General features: G+C 43.0%; 1 protein-coding gene across 1 annotated transcript in view; it reads left to right on the top strand.

The window, feature by feature from the left end:
- STN1 (STN1, CST complex subunit) overlaps window positions 1-1,245 on the top strand; it is a 42,914-nt gene extending 41,669 nt beyond the window's left edge. The window contains exon 10 of the mRNA XM_013983705.2: window positions 426-1,245. Coding sequence (XP_013839159.1) covers window positions 426-544 — 119 coding nt within the window. The 3' untranslated portion in view covers window positions 545-1,245. The remainder of the gene's footprint in view (window positions 1-425) is intronic.

Here is a 23,393-nt window from a genome sequence, read left to right as displayed (position 1 = left end):
AAAGGAGGAAACTAGCACGCATTCTTCTGCTCACCGTGTGTACATGTTTCAGGAGCTGGGACCCCTGCATATAGTTCATGCAGGCAAGTAGACAAATAGCGCTCTGTCTGGTCAAAGACTTGTTTGATGATCCATGATGATCCCTATCTGGTAAGCTCCCAGTGCTTCTCATCCCTATAAGACACTTCTTTCTAATTATTCCTCCCTCTGATAGTGTGCCAGGACTCTGCCGGGAGAAAGCTAAGTGGATAGAAGTCTATTCAGTGATGAGGAACCCAAGACTTAGTGCCAAGGATTAAAACCAGGCAACCCAGTCATTGTCCATTGGAGAAAACATCCACGCTTCCTTGTTAGTGTGGTCTCTTCTCTACAAGTGGCCTCTACAGTGACTGCCCCAAAGAAGCATCTCATTGTTTCCTTACTAGATTTTCGTGAAGCATACAGGCAAACTCAGGAAGACGCGGATGAGCCTTGCCGAGAAGCCAGCCACAGGCGCCAGCAAAGAACCAGGACCATCCTGACGGGAAATAGTGTCTGTGGATAAAGAACTTTGCAGTAGCTTTTATTTGCATAATAGTCTACTGGTGGAGGCTCTAAACGTGATCCTAAACTCCTATATAAGTGAGTTTTTACTTAATCTAGAATTTTTTTTTAAAAGCCTATTTTTATTGATCTTTTATTAGTAAAACCAAACTAATAAATCCCAGGTCTGTGTTCACACACATTCTAAATCAAATCTCAAATTCTAAACCAAATCCCAGGAGTTGCCTGTGGTGCAGTGATTTAGGGATCCAGTGTTGTCACTTCTGTGGCTCAGGCTGCAGCTGTAATGGGGGTTTGATCCCTGGCCCAGGTACTTCTGCATACAGGCACAGCAAAAACAGACAAACAAACGCAAATTCCTGAAGAGACTCCAGTCTCTCCCTGTATGTCAAATTAAAACGATAGGTTTTGCTGTAGAACATAAAAAGAGGGATTTTGAAGACCACATAACAACCCTAGGTTTTTTTTTTAGATAGAGACAATAAAGTGGTGTCTCATTAATTCAGACTGATGTGGTGAAAGGTTTGTATAAATTAGTGAAAAGCCTGGGTTTGAAATAGTGATATTTTATGACTTTAGGTCTACCCAGTGTTCCATGCACATCTGAATTACCATGAGGGAACAAGTTTGCTGCTCTTGGGAAACCTGCTTTAAAGAATAAGAATTATTTAGGAGTTCCCGTCGTGGCGCAGTGGTTAACGAATCCGACTAGGAACCATGAGGTTGCGGGTTCGATCCCTGCCCTTGCTCAGTGGGTTAACGATCCGGCGTTGCCGTGAGCTGTGGTGTAGGTTGCAGACGCGGCTCGGATCCCACATTGCTGTGGCTCTGGCGTAGGCCGGTGGCTACAGCTCCGATTCAACCCCTAGCCTGGGAACCTCCATATGCCGCGGGAGCGGCCCAAGAAATAGCAACAATAACAACAACAACAACAAAAAAGACAAAAGACAAAAAAAAAAAAAAGAATAAGAATTATTTAAATCATGTGTCATCTGTTATTTTTCAGTATTATTTAATTTTTACATTTGTTATTTAATATTAATAAGTGGTTTTAAAGTACTTGAATTTAAGAGATTTGAAAACGTAAAACCTTATACACAAGTGTTCACAGCAGTATTATTCCTAATAACCAAAAGGTGGAAACTGCCCAAATGTCCAACCGCAGATGAATGGATAAACAAATGTGGTATATTCATTCAAGGGAATTATTCGGTCCTAAGAAGGAATAAAGTACTGATACGTGTTACAGCATGGACGAATCTTGAAAACTGTATGCTAAGTGAAAGAAGTTGGATACAAGAGGCCACATGCTGTATGACTCCATTTATATGAAATGTCCAGAATAGGCAAGTCCATGAAAACAAACAAACAAACAAAAATAGATTAGTGGGGGCAGGAGGAGAGTGGGTGGTACAAGGTTTCTTTCTAGGGTGACAAAATTTCTGGAACTAGAGAGTGATGATGTTTGCCCAACTCTGAACATACTAAGAATCATGGTGGTGGTTCCCAGGGCAGACTTACCCAGGAAGAGCGCCCCCTAGAGGGAAGCTTCAGGGCCATTTTGCGCAGAGCTGAGCAGCCACACACTGTCACTTCCATGGAATTAGCATTGTCACAGAGTCTCACTCAGATTTCAGAAGAAGGGAGGAAACCACTGCCTGATGGTTTGGGTTCTAGAAGGGCATGTAGAAGTGTAAATATCAGTCTGGCCATTTGGGGGAAATATAACCTCTCAGATATCTTTAAATTTTTTATATGCAGCCTCGTTTTAAAGATTTTTTATTTTATTTTTTATTAATAATTTTTATTTTTTCCATCTTAATTGGTTTACAGTGTTCTGTAAATTTCTACTAAAAAAGATTTTTTAATATCAAAAGATACAAAGAAGGGGAAAAAATTGGCCTACCATTTTTTTATCATATGTATATTATTAGAAAACTGGAGTTCCCAGCGTGGTGCAGCAGAAACGAATCCAACTAGGAACCATGAGGTTGAGGGTTCAATCCCTGGCCTCTCTCAGTGGGTTAAGGATGCGGCATTGCCGTGAGCTGTGGTGTAGTTCACAGACTCAGCTTGGATCTGGCGTTGCTGTGGCTGTGGCGAAGGCCAGCACCTGTAGCTCTGATTCGACCCCCAGCCTGGAAACCTCCATATGCCACAGGTGCGGCCCTAAAAAAGACAAAAAAAAAAAAAAAGAAGAAGAAGAAAAGAAAAGAAAACTAACAATATTCTGTCTGTCTTTCCAGAAATAATATGTCACCATTTTAAATGCACCATGCTTTTTTATTTAATATTATATCTTGGAGGTGGGTTTTTTTTTCTTTTTTTCACTTTAGCATGCAAGACTGACCACATTCTTTTATTTATTTATTTATTTATTTGTCTTTTTGCCTTTTCTAGGGCCGCTCCCGCAGCATATGGAGGTTCCCCGGCTAGGGGTCTAATTGGAACTGTAGCCACTGGCCTACACCAGAGCCACAGCAACACGGGATCCAAGCCGCGTCTGTGACCTACACCACAGCACACGGCAATGCCGGATCCTTAACCCACTGAGCTAGGCCAGGGATCGAACCTGCAACCTCATGATTCCTAGTCAGATTTGTTAACCACTGCGCCACGATGGGAACTGCATGACCCATTCTTTTAAACGGTCAATTAATTCCATTGTATGGCAGTCTCTCAATGTTTTTAAAAAGACCCCCATTGAGAAATATTAAATTGATCTCCAGATTGTTCCTATTGCAGCCAATTCTGTAGGAAATGTCCCTGTACATTTTTCTTTTCTTGGCGTACATTTATAAGTATATTTGTGTGGTAAGTTTTTAGCAACACAAATGCCAGGAGAAAGGTCCTGAGCATTTAACAATTTGAATAGACATTGACAAAGTACCCACTGAAAAGAATGATCCATTTTCTATTCCTGTCAATGATTTTTTTTTTAATGCCCACACTCAAGGCATATGGAAGTTCCTGGGCCAGGGATCAAATCTGAGCCACAGCTGTGACCTGCACCATAGCTCAGCGACACCGGATCTTTTGACCTGCTGTGCTGGGCTGGGGATCAAACCCTCACCTGTCCAGTGACCTGAGTCGCAGCAGTTGGATTCTTAATCCACTGTGCCACTGTGGGAACTCCATCCTATCAATGTTTTTTGAGTCTACTGTTTGCCTATAAGCTCACCCACACTTTGTATTAGTAGTTTTTTGTAGCTGGACCCGCAGCATGCGGAAGTTCCTGGACCGGGGATGGAAGCCATGCCACAGCAGTAACCAGAGCCAAAGCAATGACAATGCCGGATCCTTACCCAGCTGAGTCACCTGGGAACTCCTGTTTTATCAGTACTTTTAATCACTGTCCATCTGGTAAGTAAAAACATTTTCTGGGTTTTGTTTGCATTTATATTTCTTTAGGTATGAGTGGCATCAAGCATCAGTTCATTACAGGCAACCTTTGGACTGTTACAGTTCTGCGCTGGACGTTAGCCGTTGCTTCTAGCAAAGGCCAAGGGAGGCCTGGGTCATATGTTCTAGCAGCCGTATCAGCTGCAGAAACAGTCCAAGGCCAGATGCTGAGGTCCTAGTTAATACACAGCTAGAATAAACATCCTGAAGAACTCAAACCTCAACGTTCCCAATTTGCTACTTCAAGTGCTTGGATGCATGCCTGCCCAAAGGTTATATAATACATGAAGGCAGCAATCTTTTGAAAACCAATCACCATATCATCGACTCAGACCTCTCATAAACCAGACGCCATTCAGCTCTGGTTCAGTGACTCTGCCCCCAGTCAGATTAATGTGAAAAACGAAGGATGTTTTTTTTTAAAGTGCTAATTAAGTGGAGAAGATCGTTTTTGTAATAGAGATGGTCTTAATGCTGCTTCCACTTTAATCAACATAGCCAAATTACCATAATAAGGCGATGCTTGCATTTTCATCGACTGGGTTTGGTACAGTTAATTGGGGCTTTGGGCAACACCCATTTTGATAATCTTCTTGGCTAAAAATTGCATCCTCAAGGAAAAGGTTTTTAATTTTTTTTCTGAGGATAATCAGTGGATGGAGGAAAGAGCTTCCTTCCATTTTTTAAGCTCTCCTTTAGAGCAAAATAACAGCAGTGTCACATAAGCTGTGATGTGTTGCACAATTCACTTGTGACAAGTACTCAGTTTTCTGATGTACTGCAATTTGTGAATGGTTAGTCTATTCTAATATAAATCTGGTGGCAGAATAATGTATTGAGCTATTAGCATGGGGTTTGTTTTTCCTGTCTCTTATTTCTTCTTCCAAGCAAGAAGCCAGCCTTGCCTCCGGGAGGTTTGGTTTAGAGGCTGAATCCAGAAGTTGTTTGTGCAGACAAGCTGGCTTATGTTTTCTGGAAGCCTGGAGCCTGGGAGGGATTGGAGATTAGTGGGCTCCAGGCAATGCAGACCAGAATGTGCTGCCCATGGTGCCTGCAGCAGGTGGCAGGTTGGTGGGACTTCTGTGGAGAGGTTTTGCAGAGTTCCTTGCAGACCTAAAGCCTTGACCTGTGAACCCCAGCTTCAGCCAAGATTCCCAAGCTTGAAATGGAAGCTTCTGGAACCCTCCTTCTCTAAAGGAACACAGGGAGGATATCAGCAGAAGACTTGGTCTCAGAAGAATGGACCCATCACCCATTTTCCAGACATCACGTACCCTCTTATGTGATTGGATTTTCATGCACCTCTATAAAGATGAGAGCCTGCCTCACCCGCCCACCAGCTGTATTATTTTCTTTCCAGCCCAAAAAATGAGGGCTTCAAGCCCCAGCTCACTTGAAACAAAGGAATATGATGCCTCACCCACCTGAGTTTTGGGAGTAAGATTCATATTGCACTTCAGTTAGAATCAGGTCTAACTGATTTTTAGAATCAATTTCTGACTGATTAGAGCAAGGTCATGTTCCCACCCACGTGCATTCCAGAATGGTTTCTCGAGTGGGTATAATATCACAGCGCAATTCCAGGGAGATTGCTCATGACCCTCCCATGGGAGCATGCTACCTACAAAAACTACCTGTCCCATGTCTCTGCGGAAACAATTGGAAATCACTGCCTCACAGAATGGGGGAGGATAACGTGGAAAGAGTTTGTTACGTTTCCTCAGTGGGTTCCACCTTATCACGAACTGAATACATCTCCCTGTCCTACAACCATCGTGCATGCTGACCAGTGGGAGGTGGCCTGGACCACAGGCAAGTGAGCAAAGAGGATCTAACTTAGAAGGCCCCATATCACCTGAGCAATGCATCTTCTCTCAACATGAAGAAGCTTGAAAGGGCCTTACTCATCCAGCCCAGCCCAGCCCAGCCCAGCGCCTCAGGAAGAGTCAGCAAGTGGCATATGCCTGTGGTTTCCATCCAGTCCCAGCTTGCCTTGACCTGGTGGAGGGCAAGAAATAGAAAAGCCGCTCCTGGGAATGACAGCTGGCTTGGGAATGCTGGTGTCAGCACTCTTGGGGGGGCTGGGCCATCAACACCAGCACACACCCTTGGGGGCTCGCCCAAGAGCAAGAGCCTGAGTGATTTGCCATTTCTGTTTGTTGTTTCTGTTTCCTGTAGGTAACCAGGAAAAATGGGAGGTGGGCAGGTTCTGAACCTATATTCAGCTGAGTTCTGGGACTTAACTCGACTTAACTAGTTGTTCCCATGTATTCCCTCAGAGATTGCCCACATGACAGTTCATCTGGAATTCTGTGACAGATCCAACAATAGGCACAACGTGGTGCTCAATAAACATGTCACTTATTGAGTGCCAACTGTGTGCAGGGCATCTTGCGAGGTGTAGAGGGGGGATGCCAAGACCAAGCTCCAACCTTGTGTTCAGGGTTGGACCTGAACCCCTTTCAGTCAAGTGGATCATGAGCACATGCCTACATGATTTACAACCTATGGATGCATATGTGTCCTAGTTGACCCTCAGAGTTTAAGCATTTTATGCCAACATTTTAAGAAATTGGCTACTGTCTGTATTTTTAAAAAGTTTGTGTGTCTGTCTGTCTGTCTGTCTGTCTATCCCACAGGCCACAAAAGAAACTAGTATCACGTGTGGCTTCTTCAGAAAGGGAATTGAAACTAGAAGTGTGTGGGAGACTTATTGCAATATTTTGTAATTTTTTTAATGTGTAAAATGTTAGAACTATAAATAAACAAACAAGGGAAGGGGAAATTCACATAAAAATCTAGATTTCTGGATTTTTCTTGACAACTCAGATTTTTTTTTTTTTCCCACTGTACAGCAAGGGGGTCAGGTTATCCTTAGATGTATACATTGCAGTTACAGTTTTTTCCCCCACCCTTTCTTCTGTTGCGACATGAGTATCTAGACATAGTTCTCAATGCTATTCAGCAGGATCTCCTTGTAAATCTATTCTAGGTTGTGTCTGATAAGCCCAAGCTCCCGATCCCTCCCACTCCCTCCCCCTACAACTCAGATTTTTGACAGTACCAGGACCGTTTAGTCTGGACACAGAGTGTGAGTGGGGAGAAGGGTAGCATTAAAAGATGTTGAGCTGAGAGCTGGCATCAGATTCACAATTTGGAAAGACTGTTTTGGCAGCAGAGTGGAGGAGCATTGCATGGGGCAAGTGTAGGCGCAGGTAGACCAGAGAGACGTGACTGCAGTCACCCGGGGAAGGGGAGCAAGGGCTTGAATTGGGACAGCGGCCCAGAGGCAGATGTCAGAGACCTGAGTGAAACCACTGAGGTGGATAACCCACTTAGGAGTGAAGGAACGTGGAAAAGGCCAGGGTGACGCCCAGGTTCTGCAAGGCAGACCAGTGATTGCCGCACGTCTTAGATGAATGGAAGGGAAAGAAGGCTCAGGAGACCTGTGGGCCTTCTCAGCTGGAATCAGCAGAAGTGCTGAAAGAGGGCATCTCCTGAACTGCAGGGAAAGGCCCACGTAGGAAATGCTGCCTGGGGGCAATTAGCTCCTCTCCCCATTCCAGGCATCAGTAGTGATTTACCAGAGAACATGGTCTCTCTGGAGAATGCAGCATGGGAGCACCAGAACTCCAGACAGAGAAGCTCAATGCTTGTGGTTAAAAGAGGCACCAACTGAGAAGTAGTTGAAACCATGTTCCTTTAGGGAACAGATTTTCTTGGATCTGTATGCATCCTTTACAGTTTTATTAGTCACTGCTAAAGCCCTTTTGGGTCTCGGAGCCGCCTGGCAGGGTGCTGTCCCTGGGAGGATTACCTTGAGCAACGAGCCCCAAACAGCAACCGTGCACATCAACAAGCTGGGCTGCCCTGGCAACACCACCATCCAAGGGGAGGGGCCCTGAGGTTTTGGACAGCCACTGGGCGAACCAGCCTGGAGCTTCTGTGATTCTCTTTTCCTATCTGTGACAAAGTTTGATCGTGTTTGCTACTTGAATCAGAGTTGAAAATATTTTCCCTTTGAGACTTGGTGGCTGGATACCAATTTATTGACACTGTGGCTTCACCTCAGACTTAATCCATGATGTATCTAATGTTTAAAGTAAAATCACACTAGTGTTAAATAATACATTGATGTTAATGATAGCTAACTAACTATCCAACGGTTATGCACCAATCACCCAGCCCAGCTTAAGTCTTCACGTAAACCTAAATAGATAGAGACTATTATCATTCCCATTTTACAGATGAGGAAATTGAGGCCAACACTACATTTCCCAGGGGTATGCAACTAATAAGTGGAAGAGCCAGGTTTCTACCCAGGGAGCTCAACTACTAGGCTGTTTTGCTTTCAGGACCAGAGAAGCCTGTTCTGTGGTGGCCCTGAGCTGTGAATTCAACACAGTGTCTTCAAATTTAGGTTGACATATAAATTTTATTTTTGCTATAGCTAAGCCTACCCTGAGCACACCACTTCTGATGATAAAGGATTTATGGGATGCTGGGCTGAGTAGGTGGGGTGACATCAGGTCACAGTGGTGGCAGAGAGGGAGCAGGTGTTTACTGAAGCATGTAGGAGACCTGGGACAAGGCAGCAAACCTTCCTACCTGAACTGCAGTAGGGCCCCAGAGGGACCAAGAGAATGTGGTTCAGTAACCTCCATGGGGTTTGGTTTAGCCCATGCAGTACTGGTATTCTCAGGGTTTTTAAAATATTAAAAATGTCTAATGATGAAATATTTTATACATACAGAAAATAATAAAGCAGAAAGCCTAGATATCACTAAGATGAAATAGCTGTTAACATTTTCTCATATATACTTTAGTTCTCTCTCTTTAAAGAAACATAATGTTAAAGATACAGATACATTTTTTGAAAAAGAAAGAAGAAGCGGGGGTAGTTCTCTTGTGCTGCAGTGGGTTAAGGATATGGCACTGTCACTGCTGTGGCGTGGGTTTGATCCCTGGCCTGGGAACTTCCACATGCCACGGTGTGGCCAAAAATAAGAGAGAGAGAGAGAGAGAGAGAAATACAGAGAAAGGCAACCGCATTCTGTCTTTGCCTCCATTCTCACAGATAACAACTACCTTGAGGTTGATGTGCATCATTTCCGTGCAGGTATTTTATTGTGGCCTAACTTAAAAGTAGCAAACTGTACAAGTCTTAATCATACAGCTGGATGAATTTTTACATGTGTATACTCCCAAAAAAAGATATAGATCAATGACATATCCAGGACCTCAGGGGGCTCCTCTGCGTCACATTTCAAAAAGAAGGTGACAGAATTGTCAATATTTAAAAGTTTAAAAATCTAAAGATTTAAAGTAAAAAATCAAAATTTCTAGCTTCTCTTGAAATTTTGGAAAGCCTGACCACACTCAGCTCACCTTCTGGCTTGGAGACAGAGTAGGTCTGCCCGCTTTAGAGGAGGTGTGAGCTGCTCAGTTGAGCTACTGCATCCACCATGTCCTCTTGGTGTATCCAGCCCACTTCATTCATTTACATCTGCTAACCTGTGACTCATCCCCTGAAGGGTGCCACCATATTTATAATATTTCAAAAGTGCTGCAAAGATAACAAGGCTGAGAAAAATTGCCTTAGCCATTCTAAGAAAGGCGGAGTTAAAGAAAAATATCCTCCTCTCCTCATCTGCTAGGTGATTTGGGAAGCTGCTGACCATGCCATTAAACAAAAAGGAACCTGATTCTCCAGGTCTTTGCTGCTTAAAGTGAGGTCCTTGGAACAGCAGCACCAGCATCATGCAGGAGCATGTTAGAATTGCAAAATCTCAGTTCCCTCCCCACACCTACTATACTATACTAGTCTACTAGGGCTGCAAGTAACTAAGTACCACAGACTAAATGGCTTAAAGAATGGAAATTTATTTTTCACAGTTCTGGAGGCTTAAAGTCCAAGACCAGGGCATCAGCAGGGTTGGTTTCTTCTGAAGTCTCTCTCTTTGGTTTGCAGGTGGCTATCTTCTCCCTGTGTCTTCACATGGTCTTTCCTCTGTGTCTGTGTTCTCTTCTTACAAGTCATATTCAATCAGAGCCCACTTCAGTGACCTCATTTTACCTTAATTCCCTTTTTAAAAACCATATTCCAAATATAGTCACCTTCTGAGGTCCTGGCTGTTAAGACTTTGACGTATGAATTTTGAGGGGACGTGGTTCAGCCCATAACACTTCCTAAATCATGATTTACATTTTAATGAGATCCCCAGGGCACTTCTGTGCACATTAAAGTTGGAAAAACACTGTCCAGTGCCTGCTCCCTAGTGGATAAAACACCAGTGCCTCTGTCTGGGTGTGGAGCCAGGGAAAGTAGAAGAAGCTGGAGTGAGTTCTTAGTTTTTAATTATATTACTTTTTTTTTGGGGGGGTGACTTTTTTAGATGAAATTTCCATTCTGCATGTCTGGTATGGTGAGAATACTTCCCTCTTTTCGAAGCTGAAAGAGGTCAATTCCTTCTTGAGGGAGACTCCTTGCTTTATCACTAAGGGGCAGAGACTGCCTGCACTTTGGGGTATGAGAGAAGGTAAGGATGACACGTGAGGCCTGATGAATCAAAGCTGGTGTGAATCTGATCCATGGGAGTTTAGAAGAGCCTCCTTCTGAAACAGGTTGGAATGCTGGCCATGTGACTGCTCTTAGCAGAGGTCCTTTTCATCTGGTCATTACCTGCAAGCTTCCTCTGTCAAAGTACAAGGCATGTCTGTGGGATTTCCTAGAAAGTGGACCAGGAAGATACTACCCTGCATTCCTCCCCCATCTGTACAAGCTCATTTACCACCTCTGGCATAAGCCTGATGCTATGGTGACAGTTACCATGGAGATACTTCTATGCAAGGTTGAAGCTAATCCTGACCCAGACTGTCAATCACAGGGTTTAAACTAGAGATTTTCAAGCTGTGTTCTATAAAACTATAAAGTGCTTCTAGTGTTTCAGAAACATTTTATTCAAATCTCAATTTAAAATATTTTACATTTATTTTTAAAAATTTTTTATTGTAGTTGATTTACAATGTTCCATCAATTTCTCCTGCACAACAAAGTGACCCAGTCATACATCCATATACATTCTTTTTTTTCACATTATCCTCCTTATGTTCCATCACAAGTGATCAGATATAGTTCCCTGTGCTATGCAGCAGAATCTCATTAAATTTATTTTTAAATTATAAAGAATGTATATGTATGAGGAAGAAAAATCAAACAGCATACAGTATGGACTATATACTAAAAGAGGAATGTCCAAATTCCAATCTGACAGGGAAGTTTGTTTAAGGCTAATTCCTCTTACAAATAATACACATAAATTCTAGACCCCTCCCTCAAAAACCCCCTATTTAGGAGTTCTCGTTATGGCCTCAGTGAGTTGAGAACCTGACTTAGTATCCATGAGGATGCTGGCTCGATCCCTGGCCTTGCTCACTGGGTTAAGGATCTGATGTTCTGCAAGCTGCACCGTAGGTCACAGATGCGGCTTGGATTCCACGTTGCTATGGCTGAGGATGTGGCATAGGCCAGCAGGTGCAGCTCCTTTTCAACCCCTGGCCTAGGAACTTCTATACGCCACAAGTGTGGCCCTAAAAAGAAAAAAAACCCTATTTGATGCCACTGGAGAGCATCTAGACGGTAAAGGAAAGGAACCACTCTCTGGGTGAGACCCACATTTGTATAGCTTTTCACTAAGGCAGTCATCCTCAAACTAGAGCTTGTTAAAATACAGACTGCTAGGCTCCATCTCAAGTTTCTGATTCACTAGGTCTGAGATGGGGCCCCCAAACTTGCATTTCTAACCATCCCCCCCCCACCATGTAACACTAAATACTGGTCTAAGGATCACACTTTGAGAACCACAGTCAGCTGACACAGGGTAGAGGTCACTGAGGAACTAAAGCCACAGGTTTATTGACGTTATGATTCTGAGAAGGAGAATACAATCAGAGCGGCTGGAAGTTGAGGTGAAAATTCTGGAAATGAGAGAGTCATAGAGTGGAATCCCCCAAATATGTGTATAAATCCTCCTCAAATCCTTGGCTGACCCTTGAACTGTACGTGTCCAAGTGAGACTCCAAGGAATCCAAGCAGAAAACAACAGCTGGTGGCTGAAAGAGACTGAGCAGATTTTAGCCAATGCCCATCATATGGGTGACAAGAATTTGGAGCCGAAAATCTCACCAAGTTATAGGGGTTTAGTCAACTCAGGCTTTCAATTCAAACCATAGAAGGGCCATACTCCAAGAGTAAAGGCTGCAACTCTGACTATGTTGACCAAGAAATACATCAGGCTGCAAAGAAGAAGAGTTTATTTGGGGTCTTAGTAATAGCAATTCAGGAGACACCGACTCAAAACCAAAAAAGTGTCCCAGAGAAGAGAGAGAGTCAGAGGCTTATGAAGGCAACAGCCACAAGGTTGTTAAAGTTGCCTGGCAAGAATTATGATTGACCCTGACACAAGAAAGGAAATATTTGTCTTTAAGGGTAGGCTGTACACATGTTATTTAGGATCCAATAAATAGATAGTCTGCCATGGCTTATTTTAGGGTAAGTGTCCAAGAAGTATATTGAGTTGCTGGAACATTAGTGTGATATTCTCCAATGCCTTAATTAAGACAATAAAATGTTCAGGGAGTTCCTGTCATAGAGCAATGGAAACAAAACCAACTAGTATCCTTGAGGATGCAGGTTCGACCCCTGGCCTTGCTCAGTGGGTTGGGGATTGGCATTGCTGTGAGCTGTGGTGTAGGTCGCAGATGCGGCTCAGATCCCACATTGCTGTGGCTGTGGTGTAGGCTGGCAGCCGTAGCTCCAATTTTACCACTAGCCTGGGGACTTCCATATGCCATGGGTGCAGTCTTAAAAAAACAAACAAACAAAAAAAGGCAATAAATAGTCAAACTTTGGATTCCATCTGGGCTAGAGCTGCATAAGTCACACTCAGGGGCCTCACAGCTCCATTTTAGAGAGCTTTCTTAGCAATACCCCTCCATTTTTATTTTCCTTTCATAACTAAGGCATTCACTGTAGCACTAAAGTTAAAGCTAACTGGACCCATTCTAACAAAACCTACAAGCAAGTTTTAAGTGATGTGATTCACCAGTAATTTCTCTACCTATTGCAAGAGAATGCCCATCAGAGGATAACAGGATCCAGTCTCTAAAACACATTTACAGTGTTCACTCCACAAAAAGTATTAGCTATGTGAAGAAAAAGAAAAATGTGCAAGTTCCCTGATGGTCAGGTGGTTAGGATTCAGTGATTTAACCACTGCAACCCCACCTGGGTTCAATCCCTGATATGGGAGCTAAGATCCCCTGTTTTTGTTTTGTTTTTTGGGGGGAGGGCTAGGGCCAAAAAAAAAAAAAAAGAAAGAAAGAAAGAAAGAAAAGAAAAGAAAAATGTGATTCATAATCAAGAGAAGAATCAGTCAATAGAAACAGACTCACAAACAACCTGTAGGTCAGAATTAGCAGATAAGGACTTTATAGTAATCTTGATTAATATGTTAAAGAGTCTGCAGTAAAAGATGCATATACTGGGTAAAGAGATGAGCAATTCAGGAGAGATCTGGAAACTGTAAAAAGGAATCAGGGAGTTCCCATTGTGGCACAGTGGTTAATGAATCCGACTAGGAACCATGAGGTTGCGGGTTCGATCCCTGGCCTTACTCAGTGAGTTAAGGATCCGGCATTGCCGTGAGCTGTGGTGTAGGTTACAGACTCAGCTTGGATCCCGCATTGCTGTGGCTCTGGTGTAGGCCGGTGGCTACAGCTCTGACTCAACCCCTAGCCTGGGAACCTCCATATGCCGCAGGAGCAGCCCTAGAAAAAGACCAAAGAGAGAGAGAGAGAGAGAGAGAGAGAGAGAGAGAGAGAGAGAGAGAGAATCAAGTGGAAATTGTAGAACTGAAAAGCACAGTATCTGAAAAGTGATCCTCTTGTTCCACATCCTCATTCCCAATGCAAATTTCTGCCTCAGAAGTAAACATCTGCAGTAGGGTTCTTTGGTTGTAAGTGATAAAGACTTCAGCTAGCTTATGCTAAAGGTATAGTAAAGTCTTCATAGCCAAACTGTGGTGTGGGGTAAAGTGGAACTGGTTTAGGATCATTTGCCCTAGGGATTCAAAGGCCATGAAGATGCTCGTGTCATTCATCTCTTGCCTCTGTCTGAGAATTTGCTCTGTACTCTCTCACAATGAGCAGACTTCTCTGTGTGGTGAGAGAGATGGCCAAGCTGAGCTCTAGGCTCGTAGCTTCTAGCTCTGAAAGGACAGAGGTTCTCTTCCCATAGCATCTGTTAGAAAAATCCCAGGTCTCTCTACTTAGTCTCTGATTAGTCCAGTGTATGTTACATTCTCTCCACGTACCAATCAAAATTGCCGGGATGGGGGGAGTTCTCTGGTGGCCTAGCTATTAAGGATCCAGTGTTGTCACTGCTGTGGTTCAGGCCAAAAAGAATTGCCAGGAGGTCAGATATTATTAATGGCTTGGACCCAACCTGTCACTGTGGCCAAAGAGGCAGTTCCCTTTGGGAGGAGAGCAGCTCTTTAAAAGGAAAGAAGTAGCATATATGTGGTAAGTGGGACAACTATTGTGAGCTGGACAGCCACCTATACCCGTTATCAGTTAGGTGTTAACTCCACATCATTTACTATGTATTACATCGTGTCACACTGTGAGTTCCCCTCAGAGCAGCCCGTGTTGGTGAGCTGGAGGCAAGTAATTTGGAGGGACATGATCCAAAGAAGCATGGTGAAGGAGCTAGGAGGTGAGACAGGAAAAGGGGGAAAGCAGAGAAGGTGTGCCCCTTGAGAGACAGTGCAGAACACCACAGAATTGTCCACGGGGCAAGGAAGTGAGGGACTTTATCCACCGCTCCTGCCCCTCATGTGCTCCTGCCCCATCCCTTCGGAGCACACAGCTGGAGACAGCTCTCAAACAGAGAGGTGTGGGGACTTGAAGGAGGAGGCTGTCGTTATGTAGGGAGAGTCTGCAGAAGCTGTCCTCTCTGCGGTGGGCTGAGGGGAAATGGGAAGGGTACTAACAGTGCCTGAAACATACCCATAAATCCCTTTAATAAATTGGGTTCTATTACACATTTTTCTATAAAAATGAAAATTTCAAAACTACATTTTAACAATGTTTAAAACTCAAACAGTATCCACGACATGGAAACAACCTAAATGTCCATCAACAGATAAATGGATTAAGAAGATGTGGTGTATATATATATATATATATACATAATGGAGTACTACTCAGCCATAAAAAAGAATATAATGCTATTTGCAGCAACATGGATGAAATTAGAGACTCTCATAACATGTGAAGTAAGTCAGAAGGAGAAAGACAAATACCATATGATATCACTTATACCTGGAATCTAATATATGGCACAAATGAACCTTTCTACAGAAAAGACTCTCATGGACTTGGAGAACAAACCTGTGTTTGCAAAGGGGGAGGAGGAAGGAATGGGATGGATTGGGAGTCTGGGGTTAATAGATGCAAAGTATTGCATTTGGAGCAGATAAGCAATGAGATCCTGCTGTGTATTACAGGGAACTATATCTAGTCATTTGTGATGGAGCATGATGGAGGATAATGTGAGAAAAGATTGTGTGTGTGTGTGTGTGTGTGTGTGTGTGTGTGTGTGACTGAATCATTTTGCTGTACAGTAGAAATTGACAGAACTCTGTAAACCAATTATAATGGAAAAAATAAAAATCATTTAAAAAGAAAAAAAATATCCACATCCAAATGAGCTGCAATTCCAAATGGGAACCCAGGTGACCAGAGGGCCAGTGGCCTCCTTATAGTTCAATAGTTAGTCCTGCAGTAACTAGTTTATAACATCCCTCATCCAGGTACCATCCTACTCTACCTATTAGATGTTAGTGCCTAAATAGCTAATGCATATTAGTGTAAGATTTTCTTCAACTGGATTTAACTACCTTTGAAATTGAAAATGGGTTTAACTGGTGAAGAACAGGACATTTAAGAAGAAAATCTGAGGAGTTCCTGCTGTGGTGCAATGGGATCGGCAGTGTCTCTACAGTGCCAGGACACATGTTTGATTCCCAGCCTGGCACAGGAAAAAAAAAGAAAAGAAGAAGAAGAAAATATGACCAGGACCTAGATATCAAACATTCCACCTTAGTCTGATTCTTCAAAGCATCGGCCTCAGTGACAGCAGACAATAGCCAGTGAAGAAAATATGCCAAAAATGCTCACACAAACCTGTTCCAAGACAAGAGAGGATGATACTTAGTTGTTTGGGGAACTCACATTTTATGGCAATAAAAATTACCCAAGTCCCAAATATGTTTTGTGTAGCAAATTTTGCAAATTAGTGTTATAGACCCTTCCAAGCAGCAAGGCCATTTTGAGACTAAACACAGTGGAGCATGAAATCAAGAATTTCCATTTCATTGTATGGAAAATGAACAGCTTAATATTTTTGTAAAAATATGTGCAAAGAAGTCTGGGAGGTGAAAATACATGTACGGTGTCACACATAAACAACACGTTTCACATGAAGGAGAAGAACATACTATTAAGGGAATTTCTGCATGGTTCAGTGGGTTAAGGATCCAGTGTTGTCACTGCTGTAGCTCAGGTCACTGTTGTGGAGGAGGTTTTATCCCTGGCCTGGGAACTTCCACATGCCATAGGTATGGCAAAAATAAAATTAAAAATAAAAAGCTTAGGAAACCTATTACTAATCAGGCTGCAAGAACATGGACCAGGCAAACTTCTGGGAAAGGGTGATAACTGCTGCTGGATCATTCTGCCCAGAGAGAAATTTGCAGTCCACTCTGGAAACAAAAGTTCCATGTGGGCAGGGCTCTCATCTCTTATTCACAGAGCAATCACTCGGTATCCGTGGGGGATAAGTTCCGGGACACCCAGATGACACCAAAATCTGAAGATACTCAAGTTTTTTATGTAAAGCGGGGCAGTAGTCGGCCCTCTGTCTCCATGGATGCAGTAGCCTGACTATTCAATACTCATTGAGTGAATGAGTGAATCCAAGTTGCTTGATGTTTGAAAATTAAAGTTATGTATGGGAGTTCCCATCATGGTTCAGTGGTTAATGAACCTGACTAGTATTCATGAGGACGCAAGCTTAATCCCTGGCCTCCCTCAGTGGGTTGGGAATCTGGGGTTGCCTTGAGCTGTGGTGTAGGTTGCAGACATAGCTTGGATCCCAAGTTGCTATGGCTGTGGCATAGGCTGACAGCTGTAGCTCTGATTTGACCCCTAACCTGAGAACCTTCATAAGCTATGGGTGTGGCCCTAAAAAAATAATAATTATGTATGATCTTGTACAGACCAGCAGGGCCAGAGAACAAATGATGCTTCTTTTAGTAGATGATGATGATGATGATGACGATGGTGGTGGTGATGGTGATGATGGTGGTGGTGGTGATGATGGTGGTGGTGGTGATGATGGTGGTGGTGATGATGATGATGGTGGTGGTGATGATGTGATGGTGGTGGTGATGATGATGATGGTGGTGGTGATGATGTGATGGTGGTGGTAGTGATGATGATGGTGGTGGTGATGATGATGATGGTGGTGGTGATGATGATGATGATGGTGGTGGTGGTAATGATGATGATGGTGGTAGTGATGATGATGGTGGTGGTGGTGATGATGATGATGGTGGTGATGATGATGATGATGGTGGTGATGATGATGTGATGGTGGTGGTAGTGATGATGATGGTGGTGGTGATGATGATGATGGTGGTGGTGGTAATGATGATGATGGTGGTAGTGATGATGATGGTGGTGGTGGTGATGATGATGATGGTGGTGATGATGATGATGATGGTGGTGATGATGATGTGATGGTGGTGGTAGTGATGATGATGGTGGTGGTGATGATGATGATGGTGGTGGTGATGATGATGATGATGGTGGTGGTGGTAATGATGATGATGGTGGTGGTGATGATGATGGTGGTGGTGGTGATGATGATGGTGGTGGTGATGATGGTGGTGGTAGTGATGATGGTGGTGGTGATGATGGTGGTGGTGGTAGTGATGATGGTGGTGGTGATGATGATGGTGGTGGTGGTGGTAGTGATGATGATGGTGGTGGTAGTGATGATGGTGGTGATGATGATGATTATAGCTAACTTTTACTGAGGATTTCCTATGTACCCACACTGTGCTGACCATTTTACATGACTGACAATGATGCCATAAAGTAAGCATTATTATCTCCACTTTATAGACAAGAAACTGAAGCTTAAGAAAGGTGAAACGATTTTCAGAGCTGCACAAAGAATAATGATAGAGCAGGAATCCAAACCTAAACCCATAGGCTCTCCCCACTGTACTCCTCTGCCATGTATGTATTCAGAAAAGCTGTCAAGAGGAAGATCTTTTTTTTAACCTGCCATGAAATGTTTGCAAAAAAAAAAAAATGTAGTAGTGATATTCAGATGGGGAAAAAAACAATAATGGGGGAAAAGGTGAGAAAGTAGTTTCTTCTATTAGGTCGTGCCTGTAGGAGCTCCCGCTGTGGTGCACTGGCTTAAGAATCCAACTGCAGCGGCTCAGGTTGCTGTGGAGGCGAGGATTCAATCCCTGGCCCAGTGCAGTGGGTTAAAGGATCAGGCGTTGCTGCAGCTGTGGCATAGGTCACAGTTGTGGCTCAGAGTCAATCCCTGATCTGGGAACTTCCATATGCCGCAGTTGCGGCCATAAAATTAAAAAATAAATAAGTTGTGCCTGTGACAGGATTAAGCCATCATTATACTATACACACATCAGTCATTAGCCATCATCAAGAAAATAACATCTTAAAATGCATTATATATGGCATCTCAGTGATGCTGAGATGCTACCTTCACATTGAAGACTTCAGACATGTCTGGGTTACTGTAAATAACAGGGATAGTGAGATCCAAAAGTTACTTTTTACTTTTCAGGCCAGAGCAAGATGCTGTTACAACCATTTCAAGTGAGAAAAGAAATCACTGCAAGAAATTACTCTCTATCTGGTTAAAGAAAACCTCTTATTAGCTAAATCTTTCTTTTATTTAAATTAATTAAATTTAAATTGAATGTTCCAGCTGGTCCTTTTACAGAGTTGAGCAGGCTAAAGTTCCATTGCAGTATTGCGATTTTATTGTAGTAACAACTTAGTGTTAGCAACGAAATCAAAACTCAGTCATAGCTCTGTATTTTAAAAATGATAACTCTGACCTGAAATTTCGCAAGATATCTGATACATGAAGACTCTAAGATATCAGACTTTTTAAATGACACCATTGAACATCTTATAAGGTTACAAAGCATATCTGAAAAGTATTTTTTTGCAGAACAATGAAGGTTAAAAACCAGCAGAGGAATCCTTCACTGACCTCTTGAAATGGAATCAATTTAGGAATGTGAGCAGTTGTTAGATATTATTAGTAAATATAACTTTGAAACAGAAAATTCATCTTCTTCTTCTTTCAAGCTTCTGGATCAGTTTCATTGAAAAGTACCAGAAGACTGCAAAGCATGTGGCTTAAAGACCGTGAATATTTGCAAGGACTGTCTTTGTATGAATGAAGAATTACTTGCTGCTGCGCAACAATAACAAAATATAGAAATAGACTGCTGACACTGGTAGAAAACTGGAGCTGACATCCCAAGCCAACTTCTCATTTCTATGCTTCTCAGAGCACATTCATGGTCCACTCATAGATTTTACATTTTTCTTTTAAATAAATTATTTAAAAATCATGACTATTTCAAACATGTCTTCACAGTACAGAGAACAATATGAAAAAGAAGTTCTCAGCACCCAATTTTTTTTTTTTTTTGTCTTTTGTTGTTGTTGTTGTTGTTGCTATTTCTTGGGCCGCTCCCCCAGCATATGGAGGTTCCCAGGCCAGGGGTTGAATCGGAGCTGTAGCCACCGGCCTACGCCAGAGCCACAGCAACGCAGGATCCGAGCCGCGTCTGCAACCTACACCACAGCTCATGGAAATGCCGGATCGTTAACCCACTGAGCAAGGGCAGGGACCGAACCCGCAAATCTCATGGTTCCTAGTCGGATTCGTTAACCACTGCGCCACGACGGGAACTCCATCAACACCCAATTTTAACAAATAATAGCATTTGGAGTTCTTGTCGTGGCGCAGCGGAAACGAATCCACCTAGGACCCATGAGGTTGAGGGTTCAATCCCTGGCCTCGCTCAGTGGGTTAAGGATCCTGCATTGCCATGAGCTGTGGTGTAGGTAGGTTGCAGATGAGCTTCAGATCTGATGTTGCTGTGGCTGTGGTGTAGGCCGGCAGCTGTAGCTCTGACTGGACCCCTAACCCGGGAACCTCCATATGCAGCGGGTGCGGCCCTAAAAAGCAAAAAAAACAAAACCAAAATTAGCATTTTACCACATTCAGTTCCTTTTTTATTTATTTATTTATTGTCTTTTTGCCTTTTCTGGGGCTGCTCCCACAGCACATGGAGGTTCCCAGGCTAGGGGCCTAATTGGAGCTCTAGCTGCCAGCCTGTGCCAGAGCCACAGCAATGTGGTATCCGAGTCACATCTGCAACGTACACCACAGCTCATGGCCACACCAGGTCCTTAATCCACTGAGCGAGGCCATGGATCAAACCCGTAACCTCATGATTCCTAGTCAGATTCATTAACCATGAGCCATGAAAGGAAATCCTCAGTTCCTTTTTAAAAGACACGTATTGTTACAATTACACAATTTTCTGGTTCCTCTCTCTCTCATCAGAGGTGACAGCTACCCTGAAGTTGGTGTGTATCCTTCCTGTCCATTTTAATACACAAATATAGGTATATATTATATGTATATAATTGTTTTTATTTTTACCATTTGTAAATTATATTCTATACATACCCTTCTTGCAACTGGCATTGTTTTTACTCACCTGAATTTTATGGAGATTTATCGTGGCTGATTTATTTAGTTTTATTTCATTGATTTTTTTTATTTCTTGTTGAGTTTCATCTTAGTTCTAGCCATTATAATAAGAATATCATAGGAGTTCCCCTCGTGGCTCAGTGGTTAACAAATCCAACTAGTAACTATGAGGTTGCAGGTTTGATCCCTGGCCTCGCTCAGTGGGTTAAGGATCCAGCATTGCCATGAGCCGTGTGAATAGCAGCCATGGAGTCGTGGCTCAGTGGTTAGCAAACCTGACTAGCATCCATGAGGACATGGATTCGATCCCTCGCCTCACTCACTGGGTGAAAGATCCAGCCTTGCCGTGAGCTGTGGTGTAGGTCGCAGATGCAGCTTGGATCCCCTGTGGCTGTGGCGTAGGCCAACAGCTACAGCTCCCATTGGACCCCTAGCCTGGGAACCTCCATATGCTGCAGGTGCAGCCTAAAAAGCAAAAAGAAAAAAAAAAAGAGAATCATAGACTGAGTGGTTTAAACAACAGACATTTATTTCTTACAGTTCTGGAGGCTGGTAAGTCTAAGATCTGGGTGCCAGCATGGATGGATTCTGGTGAAGGCCATCTTCTTTGTTTCCTTACATGAGGCAGGGTGTGTATAGTGGGGAATGAGGTGGGGGAGGGGGAGAGGGAGAGAAAACAAGCTCTCTTGTGTCCTTTTTGATAAGGGCACTAACCCCATTATGGGGGCTCCACCCTCAAGACCTAATTACCTCCCAAAGTCCCCATCTCCAAATACCATCACAATGGGGATTAGGGTTTCAGCATATGAACTTTGAGGGGGACACAAACTTTCAGTCCATAGTAAGCGACACACACACACACACACACACACACACACACACACACACACACACACACACACACACTGAAGCGCACAGCTCTAGTGCACAGCTAAAACTTCCATCTGGGTCAAGATAGAGACCATTTCCAGCACCCCACAGTTCTTTGTGTCTCCTGCCAGTTCATACTTCTCAAGGGCAACCACTAACACAGCCTCAAACACTATTAATCAGTTTGGGCTGTTTTGAACTTTCTATACATGAAATGAAACAGTATGTACCCTTTGAGCCTGTCTTTTTTGGCTCAACATTGTGTCTGCGAACTTCATCCAGTTTGCTGCTTTTAGCTGTTATCTTTTATCATTGGTATATAGTACCCTATTACATGAATGTAACACCACTCATTGACCAACTTAGCATCGTGGATGTTAGGGTGGCTCTCGGTTTTCTGTTATTATGAATAGTCCTACTATACATACTCTTGTACAGTTTTTGGGTGGACAAATATACTAATTTCTCTTGGATCTATATCTAGGAATGAAATTGCAAGGTCATAGTATATGTATACTAGGCAGAGCTGAATAGCTGTAGCAGGGATCATATGGCCCCAAAAGTTGAAAAAATATTTGTTACCATTCATTTAACAGACACCTGGAGAAAACTTGTCATGTGTCAGCCATTGTTCTCAACGTGGGGTGTGTGTCATGGTAGGAAAACAGGCCGACAACCCTGTGCTTATAGAGCTGGCATTCTTAAGTTTTAGTATCATGAATTAATGATCAGACATTATCTACATGGTTTCTTGACTGTCTATTGGTGAAAATTTTCTATTTTCTTTCTAAAAGTCTGAGCAGTGGCAACCCCTCATGTGTTAAGCAGGATTGACAAATCGGCCTGAAAGAGTGGGGTTTTCCAAGGGTCTCCTAGCACAAATGGTCCAGATCCTACCAAGTAAACAGCATCCTCAAGTGGAAATTCAAAATCCCTCCTCACTAGCCCCTCTCATCTTGGTGGATTATTCCTGCCTGTGCCCGTGCAGGATGCTTGGTACTTGTGGGCTGGGCTGGGCCAGCTCTGACCCCTGCCAGCAGACAGCCCTGTGAGTCAGCCGTAGTCACCCCCAGCTGCAAGGTCAAAGTCAGTGTGCAGTAAGGCATGGCCTAACACTGTTTCCTTGGAATAATGATTTGTTTTAAGTCACTTCAAACCTTTCAATACATTTCCCAAGAAGTTAACTATTCAGAAACTTCCTCCCCTCCCCCCACCCCCAAATTAAGGGAAAAACAAGAACTCCAGCAAAATAGGAAACATCTGACCTCCATTAAAGTAAAAACAAACTATCCAGGTATGGAAACCAACAAAATAAAAGATGACTTAGAAAATATTGCTTTCAGTCTGTGTAATAAATGACTTACTTTGAATGTAGAGAAAGAAGTACATACTTAATAGAAAATTTACGTCTTCCAGCCCTCATTAAATAAATGATGAACAAATATTTTAAACACACTAGAGAGTTGAAGGTTCCCAATGTCTTGCTTTGTTTTGTTTTTTTCTTGTGTAATTCATTGTTTCTTCCACCTAGACTGTGGAGGGCATTCCCATTTGTGACTAAATTCCCATTTGCGGATTAAACGCAGGGGCATAGTGCTTACTCAGCTTAATAAACAGTAGCTGGTATTACTATTATTATTGATACTACTATTATTATCATAATCATTATTAT

Source organism: Sus scrofa, chromosome 14, assembly GCF_000003025.6.
Source record: "Sus scrofa isolate TJ Tabasco breed Duroc chromosome 14, Sscrofa11.1, whole genome shotgun sequence".
NCBI classification, from domain to species: domain Eukaryota; kingdom Metazoa; phylum Chordata; class Mammalia; order Artiodactyla; family Suidae; genus Sus; species Sus scrofa.
This window is presented reverse-complemented; position numbering and strand designations above follow the sequence as displayed.